This window comes from Prunus persica, chromosome G3 (assembly GCF_000346465.2).
Source record: "Prunus persica cultivar Lovell chromosome G3, Prunus_persica_NCBIv2, whole genome shotgun sequence".
NCBI lineage: Eukaryota > Viridiplantae > Streptophyta > Magnoliopsida > Rosales > Rosaceae > Prunus > Prunus persica.
In genome coordinates this window covers 7,198,399-7,216,613 of record NC_034011.1, presented here as the reverse complement: position 1 = coordinate 7,216,613, position 18,215 = coordinate 7,198,399, and the positions used below count along the sequence as shown (strand labels likewise).

General features: G+C 37.7%; 2 protein-coding genes across 2 annotated transcripts; both read left to right on the top strand.

Moving 5' to 3' along the window:
• Positions 221–1,646, top strand: LOC18783790 (ethylene-responsive transcription factor ERF003). Its single transcript, XM_007216876.2, has 2 exons — positions 221–717; positions 901–1,646. Exons 1-2 carry the CDS (start codon positions 635–637, stop codon positions 1,454–1,456), a joined length of 639 nt encoding a protein of 212 aa, XP_007216938.1. The 5' UTR covers positions 221–634; the 3' UTR covers positions 1,457–1,646.
• LOC18784254 (ATPase 9, plasma membrane-type) lies at positions 8,354–13,057 on the top strand. Its single transcript, XM_007217088.2, has 15 exons — positions 8,354–8,459; positions 8,635–8,754; positions 8,847–8,945; positions 9,010–9,147; positions 9,254–9,568; positions 9,693–10,019; positions 10,206–10,325; positions 10,567–10,689; positions 10,776–10,880; positions 10,965–11,274; positions 11,363–11,877; positions 11,974–12,147; positions 12,248–12,430; positions 12,526–12,707; positions 12,808–13,057. The coding sequence occupies exons 1-15, from the start codon at positions 8,403–8,405 to the stop codon at positions 12,902–12,904; spliced, it is 2,865 nt and encodes a 954-aa protein (XP_007217150.1). The 5' UTR covers positions 8,354–8,402; the 3' UTR covers positions 12,905–13,057.

Below are 18,215 nucleotides of genomic sequence, written 5' to 3'. Positions count from 1 at the left end.
GAGTTCGATTTTTGCCTTTCTCCTCTTTTGAATAAAAAAGAAAGAAAAAAACAAGGATAGTACTGAAGCTTCGGAAATTTTGTAATTATGGTCCAGTAATTGGGTTTGTTTTGCGCAAGTCTTCCTTATAACCAGTTATATACAATCATATGACTATATCTTTCATCACGTGATAATTTATTTATTTTTAATATAAGAAATATTGGAGGTGGGAGGCAATCGAACCTAAGACCTGAGGTGCAGACATAAATACTCTTAACTACTTGAGTTATAAGTCCCTTTCTATTCTTGATGATGAAACAAAACTCAACCCTTACTATTAGTATCATTAGTCAGTAAGATTGAACCATTTTTGTTTGGTAGAAATATAAATAACCATGTAATAATAAAGCTAAACAAAACCAGAAAAGAATAGAAAAGGAAGGACTAAAAGCCCTCAAGAGGGTCCCACTACTAAGTAGATGCCCCAAAGGCCGCAAAATGAACGCTTATATAAATCCCCTTTCCCTTCCCACTACTACAGTCACCTCCTCTTGTGTTCTCACTCACTCACTCACTCACTCACACAAAGCAACCCGCGTTGGGCCCTTGAAACTTTCGAAACATTTCTCTTTCCACCACCACAACCACCACCATGGCTAGATCCCACCAGCGGTATCGCGGCGTCCGACAGAGACATTGGGGTTCTTGGGTCTCCGAAATTCGCCACCCTTTACTGTAATTCCCATCTCTTAACCGTTTCTATTTCACTCCGACAAAACGTTTCTATCAAATCAGTTTCTCACCAAACCAAGCTGTTTGTTTTTTAGTTCACGCAATTTCATTTTTGAAGTTTTGATGCTTGTGTTACTTTGAGTAGTTCTGAACTAGAAACGCGTTTCTTTTTGTTCTTTTTTTCAGGAAGACTAGAATTTGGTTAGGCACATTCGAAACGGCGGAGGACGCAGCAAGAGCATACGATGAAGCAGCGAGGCTCATGTGCGGCACAAAGGCACGTACCAATTTCTCATACAATCCCGATGAGACCATGTCACATTCATCCAAGCTTCTCTCGGCAGCTTTGATTGCAAAGCTCCACAAATGCAACATGGCTTCTCTTCAAATGGCCAAAACTACTAATAACAAGCCAGTTCCAAAGGAGGAGCCACAGCAACAAGTACACTACATGCCAGCAGCCCCTTCTGCCACCTGCATTATCGAAACCGGAGACGTTTCGGGTTTCGATTGGCCCGAGAAGATCAGAGAGTACAGTGGAGTGCAGCAATGGGTTGAACAGGGGAGCTGGGTTGGTGGTGGTGATCAGGTACTCGAGAGTCCACATGATCATCAGCAGCATCATCAGCATCAGCATCAGCAGGAGTTTATTGAGAGACTTGAGGATGATCATATAGAGCAGATGATTGAGGAGCTGCTTGATTATGGTCACATTGAGATTTGTCCTGGTGTTTCAACATAGGCAAGAGAAACTCATCAAGTCATCAGCATCTTCTAAAACTTTTTTGTATTAGCTATATAGCTATTAGCCTTATGTCTAATAAAATTTAGTTAGATGAGTTTCAATGGTTAACTAGTATCCATTTGCAAACTATGCAGCTACATATAGCACACAAATCTTATGAGAAATAGAACTTATAGTGGTTTTTTTAGTCTTTTGGGGTAATGTATGGAAACACATATTAAAAACAGAGATTGATCTCATTTTTCACTATTTTGGTCAATTTCGAAACAAAACTGTTATTGGAACTTCAAAAAAAGTCATCATGCACTCGTCTGTTATAAAATTATAAGGAGAAAATTGCACTCCTAGGAATAATGCATGATGATTTTTTTTTGGAGTATCAATAACAGTTTACTTTTAAAAAAACCAAAATTGCACAAATTAAAGACTATTGAATTAAAAAAAGGTGCACACACCAAAGTAGAAAACCAGATTGAATGTGTATGGAACCTATAATTTTCTGAGGGTGAAAATTACATTCAAAACTTGAATGTGTCGTATGGAATTTCCTGATAAGGACAATACATACGAAAAGATAAAGAAATCAGGAGAAAATTTAAAAAAAAAAAAGAAAGAAAAAAGAGTCGACAAATTGAGAGTGAAAGCATATATGTTATAGAATTTTTGGTGTTCATTGTCGAATGGATAAAGACATTTTCAAAAAAAATTTGTCCTGTACCCACTCATCATATTATAAGCTTCAACGTGAATCACAAAATAATAGATTTTCAAACATGAATCCCAAATTCAATAGATTAGTCCAGAACACAGATTGAGAGAGAGAGTTTGAGTGAAATATCATGATTGAGCCACAATTGCCTGATGATAATATGAAATATTTGTCACAAAACTATTCTCCAAAAAGAGAAAATAATAAATAAAAGCTGCCCATTAGCTAAGCTTTCTATATATGTAAGAGGCTAACAACCATACGTTTAATTTTGGTGGGGTTTCAAATTGGAAATTTCGGAGGCAATTGTGTCAACAGTGAAATATCCAATTATATCGAGTCAATATATGCGCAATGATCAGATGCAGCCAAAATATGATCAGAGCTTTTGCAGATTTTGATTTCCTCACTCTCTCTCTTCAGAAACATTCTCATTTGTTTTCTTACTGCTTTTCTAAGTTGATGTGTAGATTAGACAACTTTGTTATCCTTCCAGCTTAGATCCACTGATTCCTAGCCAAAAGAGTCACTTTTTGACCCATATGAACGAAAGGGAAAATTTTAAAAAAAATTTTAAAAAAAAAACTTACAATCCAATTTCTTGTTTTATCCGACTCTTATGAGGTGATTTATACATCTGGTAATTGTGTGATTATAAACAAATAAATATAATTGATTTGATGATAGAGTTAGTGCCCGTTTGGCATTGCTTATTTGAGGTAATAAGTGATTTTAAAAAAAATTTAAGAAGCCCAATCCGTTTGGTAAACTATGAGAAAATCACTTATTGTTAAAAATTACTGTGAGAGAAAGCTATAAGGGAAACCAGCTAATAAGATGTTTTTATTTTCTAATTATGCATGAATCAGTTTCGAATAAGCGCTGAGTTTAATGATTATGTGGCAATCATTTTCTGATTATGCGTAAAATCAATACTAACAACACTTCTAATAAAAATTTTACCAAACACCAAACTGCTTTATCTCATAGCTGATTTCATTCACAGCAAAGCTAACAGCAATTATTTTCACAGCACAGCAATGCCAAATTGGCCCTGTTGTTATCAGCAACGCTCAAACGCTATCCGGTTAGTAAAAAAAAAGCCTGCTAATCATTTATAGACTTGATAAATTTATTTTCCAATGAGCAATATATCTAACACATGATATCTGTTTTCTGGCAAGCATCAGTTCAATATCAAAAGCAAAAGCCTAAAGGGGGTGTGATGATAAACCGTCCATTGAAAATGTTATTATTGCACTAATTAGCATATTTGTAATCATTATTATATCTTCAAAGGAGATTTTAGCTTCATATTTTGAAGATTAGGCATAATCAAATTATAATTCTCTAGAGATTATTACCGGTCAACATGGAAATGCACTTTCTTCCGTTACTTTTGGAGTGTGCTTGTGGATCTCTTCCATGCTAAATAAACAAAGGCCTTGCAGTTCCCAACAGTTTGGGCCCACCTGTCATTTTTGTTTTAAACTTATCATGTCATAGTCTTTGTAAAATGATTTGCTCACCTCACGCCAGATTAGGCAATGTGATTAGAGATGCTTTGTGTCAAAATTTGTATCTTTTTGTCATTAACCTTTTCAATATAGAATGAACCACAAGTAAGACTACCAATCAATTGCGAAACTGAAATTACTGTTTATTTTATTTATTCGACTACTGTTAAGAACGAAATTTGATCCAATACGTTCTTTAATAAAGTAGATATTGGGTGCTACTAGACTAAATAATTATTATTTTTAATTTATAGAAGCGATATTGTAAGAAAGGAAAATCAAATCTAGAACCTATGATATACGGGTAAATGCTCTTAACAACTTAAGTTACAAATCCCTTGCACTAGACCAAATAATCATTAACAAATACTCTAATGAGGTTAAATGCCATTTTTGCTTTAATTTTAGGGAGCTAATTTTCCCACTTCCCTTTTCTCCACTTACACTCCCTTTTGCTTTTAAATACTTTTTAATCAATTTTGTTCTTTCTCTTTCCTAATCTATCCTTACCCTACATTAATTTCATTTTTACTTCACTTTTACATTATTTCTTTTTGTTTATACTTGATTTTTCAACTTACACTCCATTTTCAGTATTAAAGGGAAAAAAAAACTTAATTTCTTACTTGGTTGAAGGGAAAAAAAACTAAAAAATGGAGTGCAAATTGAAAAATTAAGTATAAAGAAAAATAACTAATATAAAAGTGAAGTAAAAATAAATTAATGTACGATAAGGGTAGAATAGGAAAGAGAAAGAACAAAATTGATTAAAAAACAAAAGGGAGTGTAAGTGAAAAAAAGGGGAATGGGGAAATCATATCCCTAATTTTAATGTGTTTTCACTTTGGACCATATACTTTTAAAAATTCACAAAAAAACACCCCATGAGAAGGATTCGAACTTGAGTGCAAGAGAACAGACTTAGCGCCCTGGTCAACTGGACTAACTCACATATGCATACCCTATGAGATTTTAGATTGAGAGCAAGTTAAACCCTCATGCACTTGAAGGAAATTGAAGTTCCACCCCAAAAGAAATTAACAAGGAGAGAGTAGCCGAACTCCGTATAAATTCAAACTAAATTCCTTATCTTTTCAATGTGGCACAAACACTCTTAATAACAATAATTAATTAAGAGAAATAAGATAAACCACTTCCTCACACACTCAAGCACCCAAATGAGAAGTCCTTAAAAAAGTAATACCATTTCCACTGTGCGACTTCACCTTTCTTGAGCGGATCGGATTGAGCCACCATTTGACCATGCGTTTTGTTCCACCTTAAAATGATGATGTGCCAAGTGTCCCAAGGCAAACTATTGGATTTGATACCACTTATTGGTCCCACGTCCTCTTCACTCCTCCCTAATTACATGAATTGCACCAATATTGTTCATAACTCAACTACCGTGTCCAATATAATCATCTAATATTTTTAATTGATGGAAGTAAGAATTTGTCCTCGAGTTGCAAACGTTAGAAAATTATAGTAAATTTGCTGAAATTGAAATTATGTGAATCTCTGGAATTGATTTTGTCCCCCGCCGCAACCATCTATCTGATCATTTTATCAACTTCACACAATTCAATATGGTAACTATCAATGCTATTATGAGAGTAATCCTAAACATATGGTCTTTGTGGTTGAAAACAAAAGTATGGTTATCAATATCCAAAAACATGAATTCGATAGCACACAAAAATCTAACAATAAAATTAAAGAGCCTAACAACTTTGATGAATCGTCCCCCCTGCACATGAAATTGTAATAACAAAAATATATGAACAGTTACTTTTTTTTTTATCCCCCACAAAATTATGAGTGAAGTTATTATTTCTTCTTTTTCTCAAGAAAGCAATAAAGCAGTCAAGATTAATCATGGTACAAGGAAACTCATATGTATCCAAATTGAACATAAGGATGCAATTATGACATCAAATAGCCCTATAAATCAGTGAGTATTTTTGCTCACCACTTTAATCCAAAGTGTATTTTCACCATATTTCTTAACACTTGACATGTGTTTATGGACATAACCACGATTCCATGAATACAAAGCAAAGAGCTAAATAACTATGATTATGCCAATGGACACGTATCAAGTGTTAAGAATGATGATAATGAGAGTACAACTTGAGTTACAGTGGTGAGCAAAAATATTTCCTTTAAATCATTCATTACATATACCAGTCTTATATTCTAGTTAATTTGGATTAGATTATCATTGGATTTAGATATCTGGAACAAGTGAGTCTTGCAGGTTGGTGGCCAAACTTCCCAAAGAGCGAAAACACTTTCAACCCCATTTTCTATTTCTTCTAGAAAAGAACAGAACCATGTAGAAGCAGCCAAATCTCTCTATCTCTTCTCAACGTGGGCATGCCGCATGCTTGTAATTCTTTCTATTCTCCCTCCACTCCCATCCCTTCACATGGACAACCATGTTATCTTCAAATGCAGAGAGTGCCTCCATATATATGCATGTTAGCATGCACATGGTTTTAGCTACCCCCTTTTATGATGTAGGGTTTAGATGGTTCTCTCTCTCTCTCTCTCTCTCTCTCTCTCTCTCTCTCTCTCTCTCTCTCTCTCTCTCTCTCTCTGAATACCTGGTACTTGTTTCCCTCGTAGTTCTTTGTTCATTTTGTCTCACCCAATTTCTTCACATGAGCAACCATTGTATCCAAATAATTTGCCTCAATATGCATGATTGTGAGAGCATGCATGCACCTGGTTGTAGGTTTTCAGCTGCCATTTCACTTGAGCCAAGTTATGGCACGGTGGAACAATATTTGCCATGTTACCTTGTAGTTGTCACGTCACTGTCTTCCTTCTACTTGATCACTTGGAATTTGAAGGGTGAAATCATGCTAGTATAACCTGTGCAATAGTAACTTTTTCATTTGTCGGTATATGTTTGTTGCACCGGGTATATATATATTTTTTGGTGTCAAATCGGGCATTATACCTAGGCCGTTGGATCAAGAAAATTGATTTTTGTTGATTGTCTAGATAATATTTGTCGAATTTGACAAAAAAATAAGAGATATTTATTTGTTATATAGTATAGTGTTTGTTTGAGTTGGAACTCAAAAGAAAATCTGAATAATCGTATATCATTAATTTGGATCATTCTTAAAACTCAAATGTTGCATTTGAATGTCATACATCAAATTCCTCACCTTCTCATATCATATCATACCTTGAAGTTGTTGCAGATAGACGCTCTACTTCAGGTTACTTTACTTTCGTAGGAGGTTATCTAGTCACTTGGCGGAGTAAAAAACAAAATGTGGTTTCTCGGTCTCGTGCAGAAGCAGAGTATCGAGGAATGGCTCACGGAGTTTGTGAACTACTGCGGATATCAGAAGACTATTAACATAATTGGGTTTCAAGCCAGAAAAACCAGTGGAATTGCATTGTAATAACAAATTAGCCATTGACATTGCCCATAATCCAGTTCAACATGATCGAACCAAACATGTTGAAGTGGACAGACATTTTATCAAAGAAAAGATTGAGAAGAAAATCATCCGCCTACCATTCGTAAAATTAGAAGATCAACTAACAGATATCTTAACAAAAACTATTTGTGGCAGAGTATTTCATAACTCACTTATCAAGTTGGGCATTGGTGACATATATGCACCAACTTAAAGAGGAGTGTTGACGTGAGTCTCCTAATTAAAAGGAGATTTATTTCCTTGATTAATTAAGGGATTTACTTTCCTATTTTTTATATAATTGATAAACCATTGTACAATTAGGAGATACTTTCCTAATTCTTTACTGTATTTAATTTCTTATAAAGCCACATGTAAACTCTTATATATACCTCCTTATGTAGAAGAATAAATTAAACCTAATACATTCAAACCATATTCATATTTTAGCAATACATATGATCAATGTCACAAATAATAATGCCATTGTTGCCTTACTATTTTGGTTGGCAGAGCTGTCAAAGTTAAGTTTAATCGAATTTTCTCTTCAAAATTGTGATTTAATCCAGTATTATTTTTTGGGCTAAAGCATTTCGTGAGCTGAATTTTCAACGATATTAAAGCAGCACATAAAAAAAAAAAAAGCCCCTAGAGATCTCCATGGCAGTTAAGAAGAGTAGGGGAGAATTTCTACTAGTTTTTCACCACCTCTAGCACGGTATCCCACATTTTGGGGTATCATTTTACTTTGCATGCAGAGACATGGGAAACAAACTGCCACCGAGTGCAAAGGCGCAGAAGGCGAGTGGGCCTAATAGTTTAAGACAAAAAGAATATGATGAAGCGCAGAGTGAGCGTAACAATGCTCTTCTAACTGGCCGTATGACCGGGGCTAAGAGTCTAGAGAGAATACCAAAACTCTCGCTCCTTCGCTCAATTTCTGTTTTCCATAAAAAGACAATTTCCCTTTTCGTTATATAAATAGACCCTCCAACTTTCAGTCCTTCAATATTACCAGCTACTTCATTTGTTTTCCAGACTAAAAACACTGTGTGTAAGTGTGCGCGTGTGATTGGCTTGCATTAATAAAGTCCTGGCCTACTGAGATTGTATACTATTAAGTTTAAAATAAAATTACTCGCTGAGGAAATTGAGAGTTGTGGAAGTGCCATATAGATATACGTATTTATTTCTGTGTGAGCAGATAAGTGTTTAATCAGAACAATCTCTCTCCTGGGTTTGGTTGTTTGGTGTGAAAGAAAGCAAAAGAGAACATGGCAGAAGGCAAATCCATTAGCTTGGAGGAAATCAAGAAGGAAAATATCGACCTGGTAAGTCTTCTTATTATTCTTGTTTTCATTTTTATTATAAATATTTTGTGTACGCATTGTAAGTATAATTTAAAAATATTAATTGAAGAATGAAAAACTGTGTCAAGTAATTAAATTGTTGTTGTTGTTGAGATATATATATGAGTCATTAACTTTGTGTTTCTATGTGTCACAGGAGCGTATCCCAGTGCTGGAAGTATTTGAGCAACTGCAATGCACAAAAGAAGGTTTGTCCAGCGAGGAAGGGCAGAAGAGGCTTCAGGTCTTTGGCCCAAACAAGCTGGAGGAAAAGAAGGTAAGTTTTCAACATACTATTGGAGTATACTTTTGTTCCAAGTATTAGTTTGGGAATGAAGAAAACTGATCTGTTGGTACAATTTGGAACAGGAAAACAAGGTTCTGAAGTTCTTGGGTTTTATGTGGAATCCCCTTTCATGGGTGATGGAGCTTGCAGCTATCATGGCCATTGCCATGGCAAACGGAGGGGTAACAAACAAATCTCTCTCTCTCTCTCTCTCTCATATTCTTATGATGCTAATAAACAATGCAGGGAAGACCACCAGACTGGCCAGACTTTGTTGGAATTACTGCATTGTTAATTATCAACTCAACGATAAGCTTTATCGAAGAAAACAATGCAGGCAATGCTGCAGCAGCACTTATGGCTGGTCTTGCACCAAAAGCTAAGGTGATTTTTAGCCGAAAAATGGCTGGTCTTGCACTTATGTATGTTTGAAATACACTGTGGCATGCACATGCATTGGAATGAACTTTTTATGCTTCTTCGATTGTAGGTTCTGAGAGATGGAAGATGGTGTGAGCTAGAGGCTGCAATCTTGGTACCAGGAGATGTGATCAGTATTAAGTTGGGAGATATTATCGCAGCCGATGCTCGTCTCTTGGATGGCGATCCTCTCAAGATCGATCAGTCAGCCCTAACTGGTGAGTCTTTGCCAGTGACAAGGTACCCCGGTGATGAAGCTTTCTCGGGTTCCACCGTCAAGCAAGGTGAAATTGAGGCAGTTGTAATTGCCACTGGGGTTCATACCTTCTTTGGGAAGGCTGCTCACCTGGTTGACAGCACCAACCAAGTAGGCCACTTCCAAAAGGTACCACTCTGAGTTCAGGTTCTAAAACATTTGTTTGAAACTACACAAATTAACACCAAGCAAGTATTCCTTTTCATTAATTTTGCTGTCTTTTGGTTTCTGATGTGCACCGGTATTTGATCAGGTTTTGACTGCCATTGGAAACTTCTGCATATGCTCCATCGCCATAGGAATGATAATAGAGATAGTAGTTATGTATCCAATTCAGCACAGGAAGTACAGGGATGGGATTGACAATCTCCTTGTGCTTCTCATTGGAGGGATTCCAATTGCTATGCCAACAGTGTTGTCAGTTACAATGGCTATTGGTTCCCATCGGCTGTCACAGCAAGGCGCCATCACGAAGAGGATGACAGCCATTGAGGAGATGGCTGGAATGGATGTCCTCTGCAGTGACAAGACTGGGACTCTTACACTCAACAAGCTTACAGTAGACAAGACCATGGTTGAGGTCAGTGATACATCATACATGAGCATGAAAAAAGAGTACGTTAAAATGATTTACAATTCATGAATCTGAAGAAGACAGTATGGTTTAAGTACAGAAAAGGGAAACAAAAGGAAACAAATCAAGATTTTTTAACATAATTTCATTGCTCAAGGAAATGTCATTCATGAAACTTGTTTTCATTTACAGGTGTTTGTAAAGGATGTGGACAAGGATGGTCTAATTTTGCTCGGAGCCAGGGCTTCGAGGGTTGAGAATCAGGATGCTATCGATACTTGTATCGTTGGAATGTTGGGTGACCCCAAGGAGGTATATGCCAACATATTTCTTTGTAAACTATGAAGTCATTCCTGGCTGTGAGCTCTACTCGTACAATAGCATAACCCTTAGGAATGCTAACCAAATCAGAAGGGATACAAATTTTTTTTTCTATTTGGAGCTAAAACATAATGGAATTGAGATAAATGATTGGACTTAGATTTGGAGCATCAACTATGGACTGTATTTTGACAGCTAAGGATTAATTTGACCATCATCTTTTGTGCTGCAGGCCAGAGAAGGAATAACTGAGGTCCATTTCTTACCCTTTAATCCAGTGGAGAAGCGTACGGCCATAACATATATCGACTCCGAAGGCAATTGGCACCGGGTTAGCAAAGGTGCACCAGAGCAGGTCATATGTCCACCCTGCAATGCTTTTTTCATTAATCTATGTGTACCTTTTTATTTAATCTTGCAGCATTGTATGTACCATTTCAGATCATTGAGCTCTGCAACCTAAAAGGTGATCCTATGAAGAAAGCACATGCTATCATTGGCAAGTTTGCAGATCGTGGTCTTCGCTCTCTTGCTGTTGCTAGACAGGTGAGTTTTCGTTCTCATTCCTAAGAACTGTTACTTGATGATGATTAAATGAAGTTAATTTCTTCATGAATTGTTTGGTTCCAGACTGTGCCCGAGAAAAGCAAAGAGAGCCCTGGAACGCCATGGCAATTTGTGGGACTCTTGCCTCTCTTTGATCCTCCAAGGCATGACAGTGCAGAGACCATTCGTCGAGCCCTTAACCTTGGTGTCAACGTTAAGATGATCACTGGTGACCAGCTAGCCATTGGTAAGGAGACTGGTCGCAGACTTGGCATGGGAACCAACATGTATCCTTCTTCTTCCCTCCTTGGTGAAACCAAGGATGAGTCTATTGCTGCCCTCCCTGTCGATGAGCTTATCGAAAAGGCTGATGGCTTTGCCGGTGTCTTCCCAGGTACTTGGACTTAAATCCTTCACGTAAAGTTTTATTTCCAAAATTACAGATGTTGTATAATAGAACTAATCAATGTGGAGCCATGCAGAGCATAAATATGAAATTGTCAGGAGGCTGCAAGAGAAGAAGCATATTTGTGGCATGACTGGAGATGGTGTAAATGATGCTCCAGCTCTAAAGAGGGCAGATATCGGAATTGCAGTGGACGATGCAACCGATGCAGCTAGGAGTGCATCTGATATTGTCCTCACAGAGCCAGGACTGTCTGTGATTATCAGTGCTGTATTGACAAGTAGAGCCATTTTCCAGAGAATGAAGAACTACACCATCTATGCCGTTTCGATAACAATCCGTGTCGTGCTTGGTTTTATGCTTCTTGCTCTTATCTGGAAGTTTGATTTCTCACCTTTCATGGTTCTGGTTATTGCTATACTCAATGATGGAACAATCATGACTATTTCTAAAGACAGGGTGAAGCCATCTCCTCTTCCAGACTCATGGAAGTTAAAGGAGATCTTTGCCACTGGAGTGATTCTTGGCACCTACCTGGCTGTCATGACTGTTGTTTTCTTCTGGGCTGCTAATGACTCTGACTTTTTCACAGTAAGAAAATTCCTACAATTCAAACAAATGGAAACACTCTGAACCCTATTGTAAAATCATCCCTATTGCAAATATGCTTATGCTAAAATTTGGCAGGAAAAATTTGGAGTAAGATCTATCAGAGGAAATGAGCCTGAGCTTACAGCAGCTGTCTACCTTCAAGTGAGTATTGTCAGCCAGGCACTTATCTTTGTTACTCGGTCCCAAGGCTGGTCTTATATCGAACGCCCCGGTCTCTTGCTTGTGGGAGCCTTTCTCATAGCACAGCTGGTAAGTTTCAAAAAGTTTAGTTCTGGTTGCTGATACTGTAAACTTTGCATATTTTGGAAAGAAAAACAAACTAAGTTTATGTTCATGTTTGTTTATCAAGATTGCTACAATCATTGCTGTTTATGCACACTGGGGCTTTGCAAGAATCCATGGTATTGGTTGGGGATGGGCAGGTGTGATCTGGCTCTACAGCATTGTCTTCTACATACCTCTGGACATTCTTAAGTTCATTATTCGATACGCATTGAGCGGCAAGGCCTGGGATAATGTACTTGAGAGAAAGGTATTTGATCAATCTTATGCTTAAAAGAATATGTTTTCATTTTCATATCCCAAAACATTCTCTTTCATGTTTGATTCTTTCTTATTATACTCCAGACTGCTTTCACAACAAAGAAGGATTATGGAAAGGGTGAGAGGGAGGCACAATGGGCTACCGCTCAACGAACCCTGCATGGCCTGCAATCTGCTGAGACAGCTGAGCTTTTCAGTGACAAGAACAACTACAGAGAGTTGTCTGAAATCGCCGAACAGGCAAAGAGGCGGGCTGAAGTTGCGAGGTAGTTATAACTGGAAGCTTGTATAGTATATAGTATGGCCTTTGTAATGGAAACCTGAATTTAAATGGATCATAATCTTTGTTCTGCTTTTGGTTTCCAGGTTGAGGGAGCTTCATACACTCAAGGGGCACGTCGAATCGGTTGTCAAACTCAAAGGACTTGACATCGACACCATTCAACAACACTACACTGTTTGAGTGAGTGGCATGAAATTTTGGCAAAGTGAGTCTGGAGAGGGACAAAAGACAACTAGCACAAGGCATGAGAATTTAGCGTTCATCCTTGAAGGAAAACCAAAAAAATAAAAAATTTATTCTATCTTCATTTGATGTTGTAGAAGGATGAAGGGGTTGGGAATAATCCAACGTGGGAGTTGTCTTAGACAACCTAAGGTTGGAAATAGATATCAGGAGGTTGAATCTGCTATTCTGTAATAATTAGTTCATTTTCAATGATAATTCTCTATTTTTGCTTCTAGCATATCAACTTATGTTCAGAGTACAAAATAAATCGTTTCCCTGTCTCAACAATACCATTGTAGGTGAATCTTTTTATAACAATGGATTGGTTAGCACTAGTATCACAATACTAATTAAACTAAGCATCACAGAAAAACACTTTATCACGTGTTGCAGCCATAGATATAAATAATGCACGTTCTTACTTGACAGATTGAATCCATACAGCCTATATCTTTCCATTAAGTTTCCTCCAAAATCTCAATCTAAATTGCAATTGCTTTTCTAAATACCAAATATTGTTTGTTCTTATATGTTTTCAGTGTTTACAATAGAGTTAAATATACATGTTCACAACATATGCATGTGCCTTATTACAAAAACATTGTGCTACGCGCATGATTTTATTTTTATGATCACAAAAATGATACTTGGTGAAGCATAACGTTTGCATTAATCGTAAATTATTCATTTTTGTGGCCAAGTATGAATATGACTAAATTTTTTTATACAAACGATATTTTACTTTGATTTAATCTAAACTAAAGGGGGAGAGATTCGAACTCAGGTGCACAGTGGGGAGCACATTCACTCTAGCCAACTTGACTAAGCCCATATATGTGAATATGAACAATTTTTTAAGTTCAGTCTTTTTGTTAGGTTTTTTTTTTATAGGTAGAGAGAATGATATCTTAAGAAAAATAAGGATGAGAGAGAGAGAGCTTCGGGTTTCAGCAATTCTTGGGCTTTTTGGTAATTAGAAGAAGAGGAAGAAAAAAGGCAGATTAAAGGAACAACGTAGTGAACAATTAAGGCTATCTAGATCAAGTTTTCGTCTGGCCTTTTGGTTGGTTTTGAGCTGTGGAAGCTTTGATTCGGAGACTTTGGAGTCGGTTGGGCTTCCCAAGGCAATTTTGGGGACCTTACTACTCCAAGTTGGATTTTTTCTTGTCCTTAGGATCGTGTTTTTGATGAAGGTTGGAGTGCTATTAGGACTGTTGACCTTCACGAAGCACTTTCAAACGATGTCTTTTTGGGAAGTGCCAATTTTAATTCGCTCTCACTTCTCTCTCCTTATCTAATTAATTATGATTGTCTTAATCTCGAGTATTTACCTCAATCTAATGGCCAGAATTTGAGGAGATTATATGATTACCCCAGAAGATGGATTAGCCCTATGAAGCTGTAGGCGTGGGAGAAACCCTATGCCGCTAATGTAGATCCCGGTGAGATAACTTTATACCCAAAACAAGTTGTCTGCATGCATTGGTGGTTGGGTGTTTACTAGAATCATTATACTCGAATTACCCCTGGTATTTATATGGACACTTACTTCTCTTCTCCCAACTGCTTCCTCTGCTTTACTCTTCTTCTGTTTTACTGTGATTGTGCTTTCTGTTTCAATATGAGTGCTCAACTCAATGGCAGTTATTCCCATACTTGTGCACGTAGCCTAAGTCCAAGGTTTGAACCTCAACCTGGAAGAAGGTCTTCTCTTGAGCTTTTTGTGATCCACAAAGGTAGGTTTATCTTTAGGCTAGAGAGAAATGAAACTAGAGTCTCCACAAATGCATTGGCCTCTAGTGTCCAAAGACTTTGGTGGGGGAGGGGGGAGAGGAAAGGGGGAAGCCTTTGGTGTTCTTGTGCTGAGCAAGGTCATTAGCTAGGCAAAGACTAAAAATTGAGTGGAAAAATCTGCGAAGGGATGTCTCTATTGATCACATGGGTCATGACTGGTACAAGGTAGAGTTCTTCTTTGAGGAATATATGTTGTTTGTGTTGGAGAATTGGCCTTGGTTTGTCCAAGGCCAAATCTTTGCTTTGAAGCGCTGGACTCCTGACTTCTCCCGCCATTCCATGCTATGGTTAATTCCTTAGTGTGTTGGGCTAGAATTCCCTTCTTGCCTCTACATTACAAGGATCCTGTTTGGGGTGGTCAAAATTCACCTAATTTGCCAAGGAAGAATTCCTAGCGTCCGAGAATTCCTAGTGGGCGCAGAATTCCTAACGGTTGAAAATTCCTAGCGGCCAGAGAATTCCTAGCGACCGAAGAATTCCTAACTCCGGAGAATTCCTAGCAACCGAAGAATTCTTAGCAGCCAAAGAATTCCTAGCGGCCGAAGTACTTTCTCAAAAAGGTGGCTAAGGCCTTTTCTTCAAAGGCCATGGTGCCTTCTCAAAAATGCGGGCGAGGTGTTTTCTTCAAAGGCCGTGGTGCCTTCTTAAAAATATGGTCGGACGCTTCCCTTTGCAAAAGTGGTCTGGCATATCCTTGCAAAAGTAGCTGGGCATATCCTTACAAAAGTGGCCGAATGCTTCCTTCTCAAAAAGTTGGGCCGGGCACTCCTTGAATACCTTGGTCGACCACTCTTCTTACAAAAAGCTGGGCTAGGGCAAATTTTCTCCTTGTGCATCTTGGTGCCCTCCTCTCAACACTTGGGCAAGCAAAGTCGGGCAGGGATAGTTGAAGTTCTGGGAGAGGTATGTCCACCAAGTTCTCAATATTTGAATATTTGAATATAGTCCAATATAGGGCCAAGCCCAACATCCAAATATTTGGAGCTCCCATACCACCCACCTTGGCTGATGGTCGGCAGATGGTCAGCCAACTCTAGAATTCTAAAAACTCAAGGGGCACGAGGTTTCACCAGATGTCAAGATGAAATCTCAGAGGTCAAGGCCCAAGCCACGGATTCATGCCCAAGATTTTCGGAGGTCAATGTGCATGTGATGGAGGCCTCACAAGGAAACAAATCAAGGAGATTGATGATAGTTCATCATATTTCAAAACATGAGATAATCAAGCAATCAGAATATTTCCACCAATGTGATCCCACGAATTCAAGGGGCTTCAAAAGCAAAGAGTTTTAAAAGAGTTGACATTTGGCCATTCAATGGCCAGCCCATGGGCTGATGGAAACCCTATATAAACCTCACCAAACAAAGGCAGAAGACACACAACATTAGACAGACAAACCTATTTTCCGTCTCGCACTTTTCTTTTCCTACACTTAGGATTTTACTCTTCATGCACTTAGTGTAGCGAATTCTTCCTTTTCTTAGTGTAAGTTTAAATTCTTGTTCAATTTATATTTTCTTCTCATTTAAATTCAAGTTTATCTCAATTGCTTTACTTTTCATTATTATCGCACTTCAATTAAGTTTAATTTCAAGTTCATTTTACTTTATCGTTCTTATCGCTTTCATTTCGTTATTTCTTTATTTCTTTCTTTGATTTATTTTATCGCACTTTAATTCTCGTCTTTACGTTATTTATCTTTTGCACTTTACTTTACGCATTTGTCTTTAAATTATATTTAAGCACCTTTACTTTTCGCACTTGTTCTCCGTTTCATTACATTTCACCTTCTATCTACATCTCCACCCACTCCACATCGTTTGGTCGCTCACATAAAGCCTTGACCCCGAGGTAGTGAAAGAACCTAGGTCGTGAGGAGGTTCCTTGCTCGGCCGAACAATCGTTTGATTAAAGTTAGATCTCGGACGCAACATACACTTACATTCCATCCAAGTCGAATTCGTGGCTTGGTGGTGGCACATAAAAAAGAAGGATCAAAAGTTCCTTCTGTCGGCCGCCATGGCCGAAAAGAAGGAAACAGATCCCGAGGTGCTGCATGATTTGGTCTCTATTCTGGTTGACCCTATTACTATTGATTTGCAGTCTTTGGAAGGTAAACATAGTATGTTTATGAGAGCTAGGCTCTAGTTAGACCTCACCAGGCCTTTGAAGAGATGCTTAGTTTTGGGAGCAAGTCCCAAAGAAATAAAAAAAAATTCGTGAGTTATGAAACTCTTTTTGTTATATGTTTCTATTATAGCCAAAAGACAAAAAGAGGACATGTTTGTCCGGTGAAAGCCTGCAACAAAAATTTCTTACAAGTGGAGAGGTTAGAGAATGAACCTAATGTCTTTCCCTGAGATATGATCTTAGCTGTTGATGAACAAAAGCAGCTATTAGAAGATGTCATCCTTGTCTTCCCCCAACCTATAACTTTGAACTCTTTCAGCAGTTTTGAGGAGCATGTTGATCAGGGGGAGAAATTTCTCACTAAAGAGAAGAAGGACCCAAGCTACACAGTGGTATCCAACAAGAAGGGCAAGGCCAAAATGCAAATGCGAGATGGCATAACCTTCAAAAATGTTGCTAAAGTTATCAAAATTATTGAAGGAGAAACTGCTCATACTGGTAGAGTTCAGTTTAAAGATGGCAAGGGAAAAGGTAAGGTTGTCCCAGGAAGTTCACAACCTTTATAATACTTTTGCTTACAAAAGCCCTAAGAAAAGGACAAGAGAAGTGATGAAAGAGATTGAGGAAGGGTCTGATCCTAGTGTGGAGATGGTGGGAGAAGTTTTAAAGGTGTTTGATCTCTCGACCAGTGACATCCTTATTCCTAACACATGAAGATGTTATCTTGGAATAGTCAAGGCAATGCCTGGCATGATTTTATCTTTCAAGCCATGTTTTATATTACTACTTTTAGTTTAAATGTTTTTCTGTATTTTGGATTCCAAAGCCTCGAGGACTATAGCTAAGGTTATAGCTCAAAGGCTTGGTTTTAATGGTTTATTTTGTATCCTAGCCATTGGTCAATGTGGGGGGATTATCTTATTGTGGAATCATTCCCTTATTAATATATGTATTTTAGAATATTATGTGCATTTTATTCATTGTCATGTTCAAGATCTAAATAATCATAAAACCTGGTATGTCACCTTTGTTTACATCTACCCTCAAAAGGATAAACACAAACCACTTTGGCCTGATATTGTTGCTCTTAAACCCCGAATTTCATAAGCTTGGGCTTCTGGGTGATTTCAATAATATATGTAATCTTAGTGAAAAGTTGGGTGACAATCAAACTTTTACTTGGTGCAATGGTCATAAGCATAACTCAGTGATTTATAAAAGACTTGATTGAGCTCTAGCCAATCCCAACTGGTTGTAGCTCTACCCTAATTGTGTTCTGCAAAACCTTCCTATTATAAGGTTGGATCATGGCCCAATTTGTTTAATGTGCCCCACTGTCCA